General features: G+C 34.8%; 1 protein-coding gene across 3 annotated transcripts in view; it reads left to right on the top strand.

Moving 5' to 3' along the window:
• Window positions 1–18,749, top strand: part of LOC127855961 (calcitonin gene-related peptide type 1 receptor-like) — a 75,459-nt gene that overhangs the window by 20,951 nt on the left and 35,759 nt on the right. Inside the window, exon 1 of one of the 3 annotated variants that reach the window (XM_052391901.1) lies at window positions 78–416. The exons of the other annotated variants lie outside the window; for them this stretch is intronic. Within the exon in view, the coding sequence (XP_052247861.1) occupies window positions 317–416 (100 nt within the window). The 5' untranslated portion in view covers window positions 78–316. Of the gene's footprint in view, window positions 1–77; window positions 417–18,749 lie in introns of those variants that run through there. 3 annotated transcript variants of the gene reach the window in all.

Consider the following 18,749-nt stretch of genomic DNA (forward strand, 5'->3'; position numbering starts at 1 on the left):
CGTACTGCAATATTTATCAGGGTTATGCCCTAATATCCTCTAGACGTGAGATACCAATTAGTGCAACTGACTGACCGTTTAAATTATTAAACCCCCAGCCGATGGGTATATAAATGGATGTATGAAGTGATAACGTCCGACTACATGTCCTTTTTAAAATGTAGAATATACAAAAGATAATGGTTTGTCATATATTAAATACTGAAGTAAGTATTTATTGTGTTATGGGATACAGTTGGCTTACCTGTTACATCGCGACTGTCATTTGGTGGAAAATACTGATGAATGTGTTGTGAAACAATATGTGTTTGTGAATATGGAAATTCCAAAGGATTATATTGCTGATTATCCTGCTTATAAAGCCGTCTTGCAAAAATGTACCGCCACCATATCCAGAAAAGATGGTCAGCCAGAAGGTATTTGAAGCTGTTTTAATGTCTCAACTGGTATTCTCAATATGATATCAAGACATATACTTAATAAAGATTCATAAACAACATTGTTTGTATATTCATAAAGGAAGTGTATAATTAAAGGAATTAAAAAGTATAAAAAGGGCCAAAATTTGAAGAACGTTTTGTAGTAATGTAAGGATTTCATGTTTGCATTAATTTCACCATCGGGTCTATTCTATAAGCTGGAAACAAAACGCGCTATGCAAAATATTTAAGTACTTGCATCGGGATAAAAACGGAATGCGCGCAAACAATAAAAACAGGCCAATAATAACGATGTGAAAATAGCGATTTAAAATAAATAGATATCGTAACATCGAAATGTCTTTCAGCACATAGGATTTGTTTGCATTTGTTTTCAAGACCCTTATCGCGGATGAGTTTGGGTTTATAACTGTTGTTTTTCTGCATCGTTCAGTTCTTTATGGACATTGCCACGTGTTCACATGCATGCCAATGGTTGCATTTGAAATCATATTTTTATGAGCAAAGATATGAATTTTGCTTCTAATCGCTTTAGGAGAATAAACATTGATTACGTTTTTTGTAGGGTAGAGAAGAGGTTTTGTTAATCATTTATCTGTGTTTTAGGGAGCAAGTAAAAACACCAGTTCATATCCTTGTGTAACACATTTTTGCTAGTATAAGATAAGATAATCTTTTATTTTAGTGACATGTGTTTACGTACAAGGTGTTGACAGACATATATACAATGCATAAAAGAACACCCGGCCTAATAGGCCTATAAGTCACCTTAACGGCAATGTAACATATAACGTGATCATTATTATACAAATGGACAATAAAATATTTGAGCAACATGCTGAATTCAATGAATAAATTAGAAATAATACATTCAGGTTTATCCAAGTTAGATCAATATAAGAATAATTTCAATAGTACTAAAATTATCCAATTAAGAAGGCATATTTCTGAAAAATATGTAATACGTAGATGGTACTTAAAAGTTCATTTACAATATTATATTATTTTAAAGTTTAAAATGACACAACTGCATACAACAGATATTTTTACAAATATAACATACAGCTTCTGATATAAAACGCATTAACAACAAATTTCGCACACTTTCTAGGATGACGCTTAACCAACACAATTTATTTATCTTTATTTGATTGACATGTAGTATATTCTTCAGAGATCAAAATATTTCCAAATATAACTGATCTTGTGTTTTCATAAAGAGCACATTCAACAAGAAAATGAGTTTCATCTTCGACCAGTCCACTACACCGTCTTTGCTCGGGGGCTTCGCCCACATACCTTCCCGTCTCGACCCTAAGTGGCAGAATTCCGGTTCTGAATTGTGCAAATAAAGCGCGTTCATTTCTTTTTAAGTTCAGTGTAAAATATTCTTCACAAAAAAATTCAGTTTTGAAGGTTCTATATGTTCTTTACTTTGAAACATGTTCCTAGTCTCTAGACCAAATTATTGAGTAAAACTGAGTCATGTTTTCTTTAGCTAGATCCATTGGAATGGGACGTTTACGGTTATAATAATCCGTAAGGTTAAGGCTAGCCACTACCGTTTTAAAATCACTGCACCAGTTATTGTTATTTGATGAACTGTAGTCCCTATCAAATGCTCGTTTGGTTAATATATTTTCGTCAAGTTTTACAAGTCTGTTTCAAAACCTGATCATTGCAAGCCATCTACGGTAAATGCTCGGTAACAATCCAATTTCACCCAGTAGCGCTAATATAGGCGTAAATCTATGTACACCTAAAAAGTACCGTATTGCCCGGTGGTGAACATTTTCTGCTGATTGAAAGTGTTTAAATCCCTAAATGGATGCACAGTTATCCGATATAGGTATCACACAAGAATTGTATAGCTTTTCACAGGTTTTAAATCCAGCTTGCTTCATATTATGAATTTTATTTATAATAGACCCGAGAGCTCTCTCGACACTTTTTGCAAGCATTTCACAATGAAAACTATAATCACGCTTTTCGTGCATTACTACGCCCAAATATTTATATTTGTCTACAATTTCAAGCACATTTAATCCAATTTTAAATTCGGTATCTGTTCGTTGTGTGCGCCCCTTTCTAAAATGCACGACTTTAGATTGTTCTGTATTGATGATTACATCGTTTACACCAGTCATGCATTTGGTTAAGCATAATCTGAAGATCGGCCTCCGAGTTGGCGATAAGGACTATATCATCGGCGTATTGTAACATGGATACTTAAGTTTCATTGATCATGACCCCGAGGTCAAGGTTGTTGATTTCCGCTCCTAGGTCATTGACTAAGACAGAGAATAGCGTCGGCAATAAGTTGTCTCCCTGTTTCACGCCCTTGTCACACTGGAACCACTCTGTTAAACGACCATTAACCCGCACGCACGATATTGTTGACTATAAATACTTTTTATAGAGTTATAAAGTTTTCCGTCAACTCCGTTTAGCAAAAGTTTATACATAAGCATTTCTCGGTCGATAAAATCAAAACATTTGCGCAGGTCTATAAATGCAGCGAATGCAGAGTTATTGTCCCTTACAATACTGTCGCATATGAACACGTGATCCTCGCATGAGCGGCCGCTTTTGAATCCGTTTTGCTCTTCGGCAAGAATATTGTTATCGTCTAGATAATGTGTGAGCCTCTTATTAATAAGTGAACTGTATAGTTTACTGACACAGGACAATAAGCTTACGCCTCTATAGTTCACTGGTAGACGAGCATCAGTTGTCGAGTCTTTTAAGATTGGACATATAATAGATTTCCGCCACACAGTAGGTATAATGCTGGTATCCATGATCAATTGGAAGAGTTGCTGTAGCACAACAATAATTTCAGGGAATTTCAGAACATCGTAGGGTATCTGATCGACTCAATATATATTTGTTTAGCAGTTTGTTAATTGTGAGTTCATATAGTTGTGCGACTGATTAACCAATTTATGCCTAGCGACTAGAAAAAAGGCATTGGCAAACAGCGTAGACCCAGATGAGACGCACGTCTCATCAGGGTCTGCGCTGTTTGCTTAAAGGAATTTCTGTAGAAATATTCTATATATAGAAATGAATATACTAGACATCCTTAATTTTGGAAATAAATTGATCCAATTTAGAAGGATGGGCGAGTCCACTAGGCATAAATGGGTTAAGTCCATGAAGTCATCAGGTCAAAGATACTTTCGTGGTGTTTAAATAGAGTGATACTGATAACAGTTGCAACTGTTTCGTGTTCAGGGCAATACACAATTTTACTCTAATACACACACATTGACCCATTTATGCCCATTGGACTCTCCCAACCTTCTTAATTGGATCAATTTATTTCCAAAATAAGGGATGTCTAGTATACTTATTTCTTTATTAAAAATATTTCTTACAGACATTCCTTTAAGCAAACAGCGCAGACCTTGATGAGACGCCTTATCTGGGTCTGCGCTGTTTGCCAAGGCCTTTTTCTAGACGCTAGGCATAAATGGGTTAAATACATGAAAAGAATGATAACTTGATGATAGATTAATAACCAACTTATGTATAAATATAAATGTCTGCATTATATTTCATTCTGTTTGAAATATGTCGACGATGCATGAAGCAGCTTGACAAAGCTCATAGTTGTGATATTCTGTACAGAGAAAACATGGCCCGAAGTATTACACCGCATTTAAATTGTAGGTACACTTTATAATGTTAAATATCTTGAAGCATGGGCTTGTATAATTGTAAATTCCATCCGTCTGATATCGCTTCAGAATAGATGTGCAGTTGCACGTTCAGTAAACACAATATGGACAGTTGACATTCCTTTATATACTTTATAGTATGTTTGGAGCATGCCCTTATCCATGCCAGGTTAATACTACGCTTTTACGCGCCATTCATGTTCATGTTCTGCAGATAGTAATTTTGACAGTTTAACAACTCAAGCAACACACCTTTTTGTTGTCGCTTGAGTTAATGCCGATTTTGATGAACACGGTCACTGTTTTGTATATAGACAGATGTACCACATATCCCCCGAGGCTCAGTCCTTAATTATGTTGGGATGGACACAAGTAAATGCATGAAAGGTCACTATCTCACTGTGACCATGACAGTTTAGCCTAATTAATGGTCAATGCAAGGTGCAAAATCAACCTACTTTTTATGTTTTTACTTTTAACCCATTTATGCCTAGCGTCTAGAAAAAAAGGCCTTGGCAAACAGCGTAGACCCAGATGAGACGCCGCATAATGCATTTTTGCATTTTGCATTTTTGAGAACATGTAAAACAATATTCCCCTGATTATCCGTTTATTTAATACAGGGTAAAACATCCATGAAATTGTTAAAAAAAACAATTGAAGATAAGTCGAAAGTTTCTCGCATAAGAAACGGGTCATAATCACTCCTAATTCATTTGAATTATGTTAGTGATGTTTTCAAATGGATAATATTCGGATATTTCGAAACTACTTCTGGTCGCCATCTTTACACGGGCCTTTTCGTATGTTGTATATTTACTGCACAAAATCGTTATATCTTTAACTGCAGAAAGCAAACACGTGTACGGTCCTTAAAAGACTTGAGTACAAAGTCCCATTAATAAATGAAATTACCACATTAATTGTAAAACGATGTTTGCTGTACAAAAATAGAGTTTTTAAAAGATAAATAACCGTGATGAACAATGAACAATTGCTAAATATAAAACCCCATGGATCTCATATATTCTTCTGTTATGGTAACATTGTCACACGCCTGACATAAAGGCGAAATTTAATAACCAAATGTAAATTATGTAGACGTAATATGAGCAGGTAAATGTCTTGTGTTTGCGACTGTTAGGCACTTGTTGAATAACAAAACATGTTTACATTTTAAACAGGTTCATTTCAAATGAGACGCGTTCTGAGAAAACTGGACACAATGCATGTGCGTAAAGTGTCGTCCCAGATTAGCCTTTGCAGTCCGCACAGGCTAATCAGGGACGACACTTTCCGCTTTTATGGTATTTTTTGTTTAAAGGAAGTCTCTTCTACACGAAAATTCACTTAAGGCGGAAAGTATCGTCCCTGATTAGCCTGTGCGGACTGCACAGGCTAATCTGGGACGACACTTTACGCACAGGAATTACCTCTAATCAAGAGGTATTGGCTTGACATTGTTCTTAAATCGCGTTGTTAATTCGGATTGTGTATGTATTGCCTCCAAAAGATTGCATAGTACTGTGTGCTTTTTATTTTTTAACCCTTTGCATGCTGGGAAATTTGTCGTCTGCTAAAATGTCTTCTGCTGAACTTCTAAAATTAGCATTTTCTTCGATTTTTTTCAAAGAACACTATCAGAATAGCAAACAGTTTGGATCCTGATGAGACGCCACGTTCTGTGGCGTCTCATCTGGATCCAAACTGTTTGCAAAGGCCTTCAAAATCCGGTTCCCGCACTGAAAGGGTTAAGATTTCACAAATATGTATTTGAGTTCATGTTATCGTTTTTATCGTTCGGTTAATCACTCAGAAGATTAATATTTTTTAAATAGGTTTTGGCGATTTTTTTAGTGGTCATCTTTTGTTTTTGATAAACGTTGTCCTTTATATGATTTAATTTCTTCCATCAAGTAGGATAGTATAAAGATAAAATAAATAAACAAATGATACCGTTTTAACTGGGCCTGCAGTGGACACTCTTATAGATTAATTTAATATGGCTCTGTAAGAAGTGATTTTTTTCTTCCATTAACTATGAAAAGCCACATTTATACTATCCATGATTTATCTGCGTACAATATTGAAACAGTGGACATCGTTTGCCATTATGGTAATTTTTTTTATGACACTGTAAAAATATCGATGTAGACTTGAACACACTTCTTTGGTTCAACATTTGAATGTACATTTTATTTTATACGGTTCCGAAAAATGGTGAATTATAACTATAAAACAAAGTCATGAATTGAATTATAACTTTCTAAAACTTATTATTTGTTTTAAACAGTTTTGACAAATACAGACATTTTTGGAGAAATGTATATCAATCCTTAATCGGTTGTATGTAAAGAAAAGATCACTGAAAAATTAATTTAAATGGATGACTTATAAATCATACATGTTAATTTTAAATGAAAAATCTTGAGAATAGTGACTCATAAACATCTTGACATATGATCATTTTAATGCAATTATCACTTATTTTATTAGTCTTAAACAGCGTATTCGTTACCATCTACATGTAACGTTTCATTTATTGGCAAAAATAGCAAAAGCTTAAATAGATAAATACACATACAGGTACCATTGTATCATATCTTGATAATTCAGTTAATTTAATAATTACCGCTGTATGCTTTTGTCAGCGAAAGAAACACGTAAATGATGTCACTTAGGTTAGAACATAGCGGACGAGTTTGCATATTTACTAAAATATATTGATTACAATCAAAACAAGCGAAATATTTCACCAATAGGCAGACCATCTTGCCGAAAACATCGTTTCGGTTTACTCGTGTTAAGGCTAAAGCCATGCAACTACGAGTCGCGACATGCGAAAATGGGTCTTATGCAATATGCGTATATACCGTGTCTTACAAGTAGCTATCCAGTCCGCGGAAAAGTCACGCAAGCGTTCTTGGTCTCACAAACGGACATGGTAGCTCCTGACCACACTACCCGGATTCTATTCACACATGGCATAATACCCATTTTTGCATGACGCGGCTCACAGTAGATTATATTTCACGATAAATTGTGTTTTTAGCATCAACCATAATACAATCCACACGAATATATGATGCAATAAATATATCATTTCAAAATAATAATGATATTCACGTTTTTTTTTAAGAACATTGCGCTATATTTTTAACAGACACACATGTTGGTCAGTGTAACCTGCAGATGAACTTGTTATTAAGTATATTGGCGGACTTAATTAATAATAATTAATGTCATCGGTATTAGACAATAATGAGCAAAGATCTTACACCTTGTTTGACAGCTGAATGTTGGAGTTGCCTTTTAGCAGGCCATTCAACTACCCCGTCAATAAATGTTATCATACCACCGCATTGATATTTGCCTGATATAACATTGCCTGATATATTTGTTATATCATGGTCAACAGGAAGTTCTTATATCAGTAATGTGTGGAGGACGGTCATATTATTCGGAATCAACTATAAAGGAATCAATTTTAGTAAAATCGAATCAGATCCAACAAAACAAACAATTTGATACCAAGATGTTGCACATTTTAAACACAAAATGCAACACAAACAGCAAACAACATTTTATACATATAGTACGCGCGCGTGCTCATGACGCCATTATTGACACATCAAACGACAAAAGTCATATTCTTTCCCGCTAAAACTGCAGATTTTTAGCGATTTTTTCATTATTTCCTTAAAATACGGGACGTAGCGGCATGATAAACAGGTTAACTGTCTGATCTTTATGTAATGTATCTGGCTCGTGTTTCAATTTTCGGGGGTTGGGGGGTAAAGTTCATAACTTCTAAACACAGCATATATTCTCTACATTTTATTTACACACTACGAGAATAAATATATACCAATAATGTTTATTTGTTAACTTTCTTCATAATCTAAGTAAAATCCATTCTCTCTCAAACTGCCACCCTCTCTCTATTACTACTTGTATTTTTACATCTCAACGTTCCATTCCACTCTCCCCAGCCTCTCTCTCAACCTGGCTTTTCATACAATTCTGTCCACCCTCCCATATTTGGATGTGTGGTCAGACACAGAAAGGACCTAACATTTAATTGGTATTTATTATTGCAAGTGTTGACATATTTGACAAGCAGACTCTGCGAGCACCAGAACAGACCAGATTTGCTAATCTTTATTACAAAATGATGACCAACTGGTATCCTGTTCTGATAACAAATGCCCACCATGCCACATGGCATCAAACAGAGCAGTCTAAATTGAAATCATATACTAAAATTACAACACTCGGCACGAAAAAAATAATATTATAAATTATATTACTCTAAGCCTTGCCTGATATATTACAAAAAGATCAGGCAGTAACTTGTTATTCTCTATATGCTGTTTACTTTTATATCGATATGAGAGGTAAAGATTCGCATGCAGTCATAGCAATTAACTTTCACTGCTCAACAATAAAATCATCGTTCAAAACTTCAAAGCCGGCATCCAAAGTGGCATCGTTACGTTAACTCTTGATCACAGGGGGTTGATGTCTTATTTATAAGACGCGCAACGAATTAAGAGATACTTTTAATATGGGCTAAATTCCAAATATTACCAATACAAAAAGTAGCTTTATATTTGAGAGCATCAACAAGTTGGACTATGGATTGATAATCAGCAATATAACCCGCGAAAAAGTGTGGATGGGTTGATTGACCGCCGTAAAATTAATGAAAAATTTTGTTGAAAAATGGATGAAAATCCAACTACACCAACAAACCAACCAACAATGCGACTTACTCGCATAGCGTTTCTGTAAGTTGATAAGTTTGAAAGATGAGCCGATGCGACTGAAATAAACAACGGCAGGTAAACAGTATCCGGATGTACTGATATGTTACCGTATATTAAATCAGTTCTTGCGGCAAGCTATAAACAGCGATTTTGTTAATTATAAAGTTGGATATCATGTTTACGTGTACGCCAAAAATTGTTTTTTTAACTAGCATCTCCAAAAGTAGATCGAGTTAATTTTTTTTGGTTAAGCGTTTTTGTCATTTTTTTAGTTGGTTGAATAAAGAAGGTAAACAAATAACATCAGTCAAAATAACAAACGTACTTGTCTTGTAGTAAATAAAAAATACTTTACAGAAGCCTAAATATTTTATGTGTATTTCAACACATGTCTTTTCTAATATTTTAATATCGCAAATGACTAAACACATTTTGCTGCTAGAAGGCTGAAACTTTTCTCACACATTTACAAGCGCGTGAATTTCTCTCCCAACCGTTGTTATGCTTCCTTTGAAAGCCAACCAGAACTAAGCGTTGTTGAAGCTTCCCTTGAAAGCCAACCAGAACTAAGCGTTGTTGAGGCTTCCCTTGAAAGCTTACCAGAACTAAGCGTTGTTGAGGCTTCCCTTGAAAGCCGACAGGAACTAAGCGTTGTTGAGCTTTTGAGTACCATGATGTCCGTCGTCCCCCGGTGTGTCCATTTGTCCGTCGTCCCCCGGGGTGTCCATTTGTCCGTTCATCATTTTCTACCAACTACATCTTACCCTTTAACACCTGATGTTGACGAAACGGGAGAAATGAAAACAATAATTCAATTGTCGACCTTATATGATATTAAAAAAACAAACGGAAAAGAGTCCATTTTTTGTCTTTAAAATGAATAAAACTTTCTCAGTGGTATGGTCAAGACACACTAGTAAATACACAATAACATATGACTTGGAAAAATTACATGCATTTTTTTAATGTTATGATTATATACTATTTTGATTTCGAAAACGAATAAGCGAGTTCACTGCCATTTACCACAAACCCAAATAGGCGCAAACGTAAGTGAAAAATACATATGTACTATGAGAGACACTATAACACTATAACACTATGTACATGTATATGATATGAAAGTGATACGGGATAAAGGACGCATGGGGATTAATGATACTTCAGAAATTCGCCAATTTCGTTGACACGGCAATTTTTCAAAACTTGAAGTCGACAGTTATAAAAAAAACGTGAAACATTTAAACATTCTTTTACACACACATTTTAACACGTGCGTCGATGAAAAAGAAAACAAGAATATGTATATTTCTGACATTTATTTATAACCCTCAGATGACATGAAACTCTTAAAAAACCGCGACACAATTCGATGTGGAAAGAAAAGAAGAATGCCAATTAGTTTAATAACTTTAGAACATGGTACAAGTGTACTTGTGTCTAAAAATCTTTTCTAATCCGAATCAATTAAGTTGGACATTTATGATATATGAAATAATTTTACATGCCTCTATGCATTCTATATGCGTCTCGAAATGAAAACATGTAGTGAAAAACAATGCGCGATGCATATATGTATATTGTAGCTGCCGCTCTGCATATGTTTTAACACAAAAATGTCCTCAATATTCAAGGAAACTGGGATGCTTTTACATTAGACAATAATGAAAGATTCAAGCTTGAAATGAAATGTCTAGATTATATGTTTAATGTTTTGTCAGATGTAAGTACTTTTTTTCCACGAATTCAATTACGACGCTTGGTTATGGAGTCATAAAGATCCAATTCGAAACCTGGATTGATGAGGTCACAGTTTCGGAGCACAGGTGGTTAGCGTGTGGCTATGATATTAATTAGTGAAAACATCATTTTGAATGATAAATAATCATATTATAACGAAAAATTAACTTTTCTGAAGAAAAAAAATTTCACTATCAAATATATATATAACAAGGTATGCAACTCAAAATCACCCCAAAACGGGGTGCATCGCTTTGAACAGCCATATCTTCATCAATTGTGCAGCGATTTTCACGATCTCGGTCTTATTCAACGCAGAAATGAATTTCCTTTCTGGAAATGTATATGTCTTGCAATATTTTTACAAATGCTGGGTCAACTTTTAAGAAATAACACGATACACAACACGCATGACCCAGTTGACAGTGATCATGTATTCTTTATGAATGAAATCTCCAGTCGTAAAGACACACCTCCGCATTGGACCAATGAAATCACTCGTATGTTTAAAATGTCAGTTAGTTGAAATGTATGTAAACAAAGGTTTCAAACGGCGCTGGACAGTTAGCCTTGATGCAGAATGTAACAACAAGAACGGTAATAATGTTTTTTCATACGTTTTATTGAATTATGGTATCGAACTACATGAACTTTGTAGGGAAGTTGCCCTTTACTCCGTGAAGATTTCAGTCTTAAAGACAGCATGATCACTGTCAACTGGGTCATGCGTGTTGTGTATCGTGTTATTTCTTAAAAGTTGACCCAGCATTTGTTAAAATATTGCAAGACATATACATTTCCAGAAAGGAAATTCATTTCTGCGTTGAATAAGACCGAGATCGTGAAAATCGCTGCAAAATTTATGAAGATATGGCTGTTCAAAGCGATGCACCCCGTTTTGGGCTGATTTTGAGTTGCATACCTTGTTATATATATATTTGATAGTGAACTATTTTTTTTTCAGAAAAGTTAATTTTTCGTTATAATATGATTATTTATCATTCAAAATGATGTTTTCACTAATTAATATCATAGCCACACGCTAACCACCTGTGTTTCGGAGTGTACGGTAAATTTACAATTGCTTTAAAAATTAAAACCCTTAATGCAGTACTTGCGCCATTACCTTCATTGTATTAGAGCATGTATGTAATTCTGCTAACAATGCTATATTGCATATCGTCAGCTAAAACAAAACCTGATTTGAAGCGAAACCCTTATGTTGCTACAAGCGGGTAGAACAGTTATGCATGTAATTGTATTAGTAAAGTACATGACAACTTGCAGATTGTCAAGTAAGCCGTGCTTGGACTGGCGGTGATGTGGAATTAGCATTGTTGGTTAAAGTAAGACCGTTATAGTTGGTCGCGTTAGCGGTCGACTAAATTTACAGAGCATGTTTTGCAAATCAGTATGTGCTTCGCTTGCTTAGCTACGCTAAGGACTGACACTCACTCTGCTAGGAACGATTACCGCTGCCTGTCTGCACTGCAGACGACGCATGCTTAGGAGCGTCTGCTTTACTACTGCAGTGGGTGTATTTACCAGCTTGTAAGTCGACATTGGCCAGTGTTTATCATTAAAATCTGTACATATTGGCTGCTTTCAGGGAAAACGGGGCTTAATGCATGTCAAATAAGATTAGCCTGTGCACACTGATTAGCCTGTGCAATGCGCACAAGCTAATCAAGGACGACAACTGCGAACAACTTCAGTGCCTTCAGAGCTTTAATTTCGTTGTGACAACGCCCTTATCCAATGTTAATTGTCTTTTCAATATGTAAGCTGTAAATGTCAAGCATTAAGGCTGATGTTAACATAGAACCAATATTGTTTTACTGTTGTTATTTATCTAAATAAATGAAAAAAGCATACATATAACGTAAGCTACATCTAGCAGACGTACGAATTTCAAAAATAATTCCATTTTCTTACAATAATCAAGATACAGTTGTTGTTGTTTCTTCTTTTGCAATGAGTATCTGCTTATTTTGTGTGATAATCAATAATTTTTTATGTTATGAGCCTACATGAAACGTTTAAATAATAAGTAATATGTGGTAAATATTTGAAGGTATTCCGCTCGAAATGTTTCATTTAAGAGTAGTTCATGGATTGATCGATTCATCTTTATGTAGGTTTAATTGAATATTTGAGAAAAAATCTGATTTAGCTATTCCGATATCCGTCTTAGGAGTGCTCGATATTATAAATAAAACAATGTTGTCTTTGCGGTTGATAAGATAATGTCTATAACTGTTCACAAAGGACTCTTCAACCGCAATTGAAACAGTCAGTAAATATAGCGACCGCCACATACATTTTATTCGGTCGAATTGTTGGGCTCCAACAGGCGAAGACGTTTTGATGTTATATTCTAGGCTCTACTGCAAGGCTTACAAATACAGAGAGAAAATATCGCCCCGTTGGTGCAAAAAGCACCATGTGCCTTCTTATTTCAATGTCACATGGTACCTTTTTGCACCAAGGGGGCGTTATGTTGTTAATGTTCAAAAAAGGTTTGTCAATTTCCAGTGAAGTGCTGTAATTGGTGAGAATGGAATACTGATTAACTTGAATGTAACAGTAATGGGCCATTTTGGAGGCTCTAGAATAGCTCCTAATTGTTTACAATTATCTTTGACACTGCTGTAGTAATGATTTAGTATTTTTCTCGAAGGGAGAAGTACACATCATTAGACCAGAAAGCTGCTTGTGTGTCTTTGATTTAGAAAACAAGCTGAAAGATATAGGGAAAACACAATCATTTAAGACTAAAATATATATAAGAAATATTTGTTATTTTGGGTCGTGTAGGTGATTGTTTCATAAATTGTGTTTGTACTTTAGTACCGGTTTAGTTGAGTTATTTTAGGCAAATAAAACACATACCATCGCAAATTTATCAATAACATTTTGCGAGTGTATACTGTTTAAACAGCAAATTATTGAAATGTAGAGTTTTAAATGATCCCTAAATTAAGAAATAAATAAAATGTATTTAGCATAAATAAAATGGCGTTAAGTCATTAAACACCACTGGTGCGTTCATTGATCGCTGCATTAAGCATCCCATGTCTCACGGATAAATGAAATTGGCAATTTATTGCGGTGCCATAATCCACATCCAACTTTGTCTTATTTTTTATTTCGGCTTATGTTGTTTTTTTACTAATAACTTATCATGTGTACTTTGTAATGGCATCGTGTGAAACACTTGTGTTCTTGTAACGATATTTTAATTTATATTCAAAATTATATGAGCCCCGCTCTGGTATAACGGAGTTAAATACATGTGCATACAGAGTCGTCCCGGCATTATGTACTGAATAATCAAGGACGACATTTTCTGCATTAAATAGATAGTCGCTTAAACGAGACTTTCATTAAGCGAAAAAACCCATAAATGTCATCCCCGATAAGCCGGTGCGGACTTCACAGGCTAATCTGGGACGATACTTTTAGCAAAGGTATTAAGCACTGTTTTTCCAGAGCAAGGCCCATATAAAATATAGCATTCACAAATCACGACCCTACGCTACTTATACGACAATCATCTTAAGAAATTCTTGGGGTCGTTCGGTCAAAAACATTCTCTCGGTTCAAGGCTTGTGGACGACATTCATATTGTAACGATCGTTGAAAGCTAATTGCGTCCCGGATACATATTTAATGAGACTTGTATATCGCATGGCACCCTGGTCAGTTGAGTCAATTAAGGACTACAAAGTCACTTAGCTTATTTATGTAAAGCGGGTTGTTCCTTTTTTTACGCGTTGTCATAAGGAAATTGGTTTCAATAAAGCGCTAGGAAATGGAAAAAAATAGTTTACACATATTTCTTTTATAATTTATATATCTGAAAAACGACAACTAACGCTCCATAATCTAAACTCTTGAACTCGAATGTTATCAGTCAGAAAATGCATAAGAAAAAACACCAGGGATATACGCCCTTCCTCGCTTTTTAAAGAATAATGATCAGATAAAAGTCGATTACGTGAGAAAATGTTCGATTCAAACTCGATGGTATATGAGCTGCGCTCTGGGGAAACTTAGTGTATGCGCGTTTAGTGTCGTCCCAGATCAGCCTGTGCAGTCCACACAAGCTGGTCAGGGACGACTCGTTCCGCCTTGACTGTATTTTGGTTTAGAAAAGACTTCATTTTAACGAAAAAATCCATAAAAGCGGAAAGTCACTTTAAGTCAGTATAAATTGTGGTCTAGACGATCCATGGTAATTGAGAAACACTTATTTTTAATTATAGTTAAATACTTTATATACATTATTGAGCGGTTTGAACTTCAGTATAATTGAATATCATATCTAAATACCACTGCAAATAATCATCCACAGAAAATTGTCAAGAATTAATGACTAACTTAGTACTTTGGTTCACATCTGGTGCATTGCAATTATTTTTGGGCTACATAGTTTTGTGACTGAAAACATCAAGTGGCTACTCATGCTTATCGTAAATTAATTATTCGCTTGAACCTCCGACCTAATGCTGTTTTTGACATGTTTAAATTAATACATTGCTATTAAACATATAGTGTATTAGGTAAAGAAGAAAACATCATTGAAATATGTTGTATTCAATAGCAATGTTTTCCGCAACGTGCAGTACTTCTATCTTATTTTCCATATTGGACAAGATAAGGTTAAATACATGAAACATTTTGACATTTGAAAAGAATTATAATATCCAAAAATAGCCTCTGGTGTGCAATTTATATCTCGATTCTGCCATTTATGGCGTTGTAAACTGATATTTGATAAAACGTGTACGTGTTAAAAAAATAACGGATGTAGTTTGGGCTAAACATAAATTATAATAATGTCCTTGAACAGAGTCTTGTAGGTTTGAGCTTTATAGAGCATTAACCCTTCTTTACAAACATTGATTGAGCAGTCAGTTAAAATAAACACTTTCTCCATTTCTATGTATCGTTTGTGAGACTTTGTAAGGTATGACATTATCAGACATTTTGCTAGTACATCTGCTGAGCCGCGTTCTAGGAAAACATGACTTAATGAGAATGTTAAAAGTGAAGTATGCGCAGGCTTATAAGGGACGAAACGTTTCGCTAAAACTAGATTAAAGCTAAGACGAGACTTTATTTTAACGAAAATATCATGAAAGAGTAAAGTGTTGGTTTACGTAATGCATAGAGTTCCATTTCCCAGAGCGCGACACAAATTGAGTTGCGTTCTGAGAAAACTCGGCATAATGCATGTGCGTAATGTGTCGTCCCAGATTAGCCTGTGAATGCCGCACAGGCTAATCAGGGACGAAACTTTCCTCCTAAATTGGATTTTTGCTATGAAAAGACTTCATTTAAACGAAAAATGTCATAAAAGCGGAACGTGTCGTCCCTGATAAGCCTGTGCGGAATGCACAGGCTAATCTGGGACGACACTTAACGCACATGCATTATGCCCAGTTTTCTCAGAACGCGACTCAATTATATGGACTAGTCCTTGTATTGCATGTTGGTTCACTAATTTCAGACACATTTTAAAAAGCGAAATAATGCCTAATCAAACCATTTAAAGCACATGTTTTATCCGCATCAATAATTGTGACCACCTTCGCCCTCAATTATGTTAAAATAACGATCATCCGTTTGCAAATGACAGCAAAATTACCATAAGGCTATAACGTAAGAGCTTGATATGCTTAATAATATGATACTGTGTTACCTTATACACATGCAGACAAAAGCCTATGTCATCTATTTGCCACTGATACTGTTTACGGTTCTGGTAAATACTTCCTGCAAATCAGTTTCATTTTGAATGTAAACTTTATTTGCATTTACAGAATGTTAAATAATGAAGTTATAGAAAACAAACTTCCAGATAACGACTTTACTGTCATATGAATGCATGGCGTGAGTGCACATTTCCGGTTTGATATGAATTCAAATCCATGTTTATGCGCGTTGTTTGGAAACTTTAGGAACTGCGCTTGGGTGGATTTGAATATATCGTGCTGCAACGTAATCAGCTGTTTTTGCTCATGAATACTTGGGATACAGATAACAACTCGCAGAATTGATGGCCGACTGCCTATTAACATGCAACATCTCATATGCAATGCAAATTATTCGCATGTTTTCGGCTCATTCAATGTCACACTATCACCGTATTATGGTAAGTAGAACAAAATATACGCTTCATCGAGAAAAAATATTCATCGCTGTTGAGACATTTAAGATGCACTTGTATTACACATGTAATTGTTAATTAACATACGTATGAAATGGGTTAAGGAAGTAGGTTTCGCTTTTTAAAACGATGCAGAAAAGTTACTGTATTGGTCTTGCACATATCATGAACATATTTTTGATTGCAAGTGTTATGATTGTTAATTCTTTAATATTTCTAACATGTGTGCGAATTCATATGGTAAATTTTGTATATTGAAAAGAAGGCTAACGCTATACATGCAGTTATTTATGAGGCGCATTTCTTAAGTAATGAGAGAACTTGTACAAGTACGCGCACCCTTGTAGTGAGACTGTTTCATCAGATTGTTCTAATGTGTTTTGTAAGATTTCACTTAAGACAAAGCACATCAGCAAATGATTTATGCATTTACATACTTCACATATTAAGCGTAGTATAAAGTGTTGAATACTTATGTTTAGATATAACTACTTATGTGTCTAACATTGAACTTTTTTATTTTCCCTAACGATGATGTACTGGAGAAATCAAAATATAGAGAAATGTTTTCTTGGTTTCTGTCCTAAACATTATGCGTGACCACAATATAGATATTGACCCGCGTCGTGCAGAAATGGTAAATTTAACGGAGAAATAGAAATTTATGTTGTTGCTTAAATGTTTTTGGTTTCATTTTTAAATGTATTTAATTTCATTTTTATATAGAATGTCGTGTTATGTGTATTGCTGTGTATCGTATAAATAATGCACCATTTGCCTTCAATAAATTCACAAAACTGTTTTTTCCAGTTATTTTTTTAGTTTCCTTGTTCGTATAACTAAGCATAAACATTAAACAGACCCTTTAAAGTGAAATAAAACGGTCTTTGCGTTTCTAAGAATGGCATCGTAGTTGTATTTGCATCGCCAACATAATAATGGGCGAATATTCTGGCAAATGGCAAGAACATATATAGCAATTAAAGTCAGGAAATAAAATGGGCGATAGAAACTTCCTCGTGAGGCTGTGTTTGGATACACTTGTGAATTAATTCAGAACTCATTATTACAAGAATACATTTTTAATCACATATCCGTTTCGATGCGTATCCATTTTTCGTGGATTTCTTTTCGAGAAAGACGAAATGCAGGCCGTTCAAAAGCGTACGTTAACAGAGCCTTTACATAAATTCAGTTTTATTTGTCATACTAATATATAACGCCTTATTTCTAACTTAATACGTCGACCATATATATAACTGTTTGTACCTTTATGTAATTGTATGTATTTTTCTAAAGCTCAAACACGTAGGGTCCATCATAGCACGGACTTTTAATATTGCAACCAGATGATGCAAAAGTTAATATCACTTATTCTTCCTAGAATTTGTCGAATTAATTAAAATAATATATATACAGTATAAAGGTTACACAAATTTACCTTCGCTTGAAATAAATGAAACCTGTACAAGGAACAGAAATTAATTCTAGCAGAAGATACATCTAATTTATAGCACGAGTTTTTTCCTTTCTGACAAGTCTACTTCCTTTCACCAAACCAACATTTCGCACTCTGTTCAATTATGTTTATTATAACATAAAGATTATCAAATACAAGCAAAGTGTAAGCCCGTGTTACATCACAAATTTAGATATCTTTATATCAGTTTTGCGAGGTCATTTTATTCGGATTAAACAAATAATGGTAAACACAACGTCGCATACTAATAATAAACACAAGTGAATTTGTTCACCACCTTGAGAATTTAAACTTTAAATGAATTCCGTGGAATCACATGCACCACTGAAAGAACAGGCAGCAGTAAACAAAGCAATCACATTCAGTAGTTACAATTACAATTGCATGCATATTTTAACGCTGCAATTACAGGAAGAAGTAACACCTTCAAAAACGGACGGTAGTAACTCCTGCAATCACAGG

This window comes from Dreissena polymorpha, chromosome 13 (assembly GCF_020536995.1).
Source record: "Dreissena polymorpha isolate Duluth1 chromosome 13, UMN_Dpol_1.0, whole genome shotgun sequence".
In the NCBI taxonomy this organism is placed as follows: domain Eukaryota; kingdom Metazoa; phylum Mollusca; class Bivalvia; order Myida; family Dreissenidae; genus Dreissena; species Dreissena polymorpha.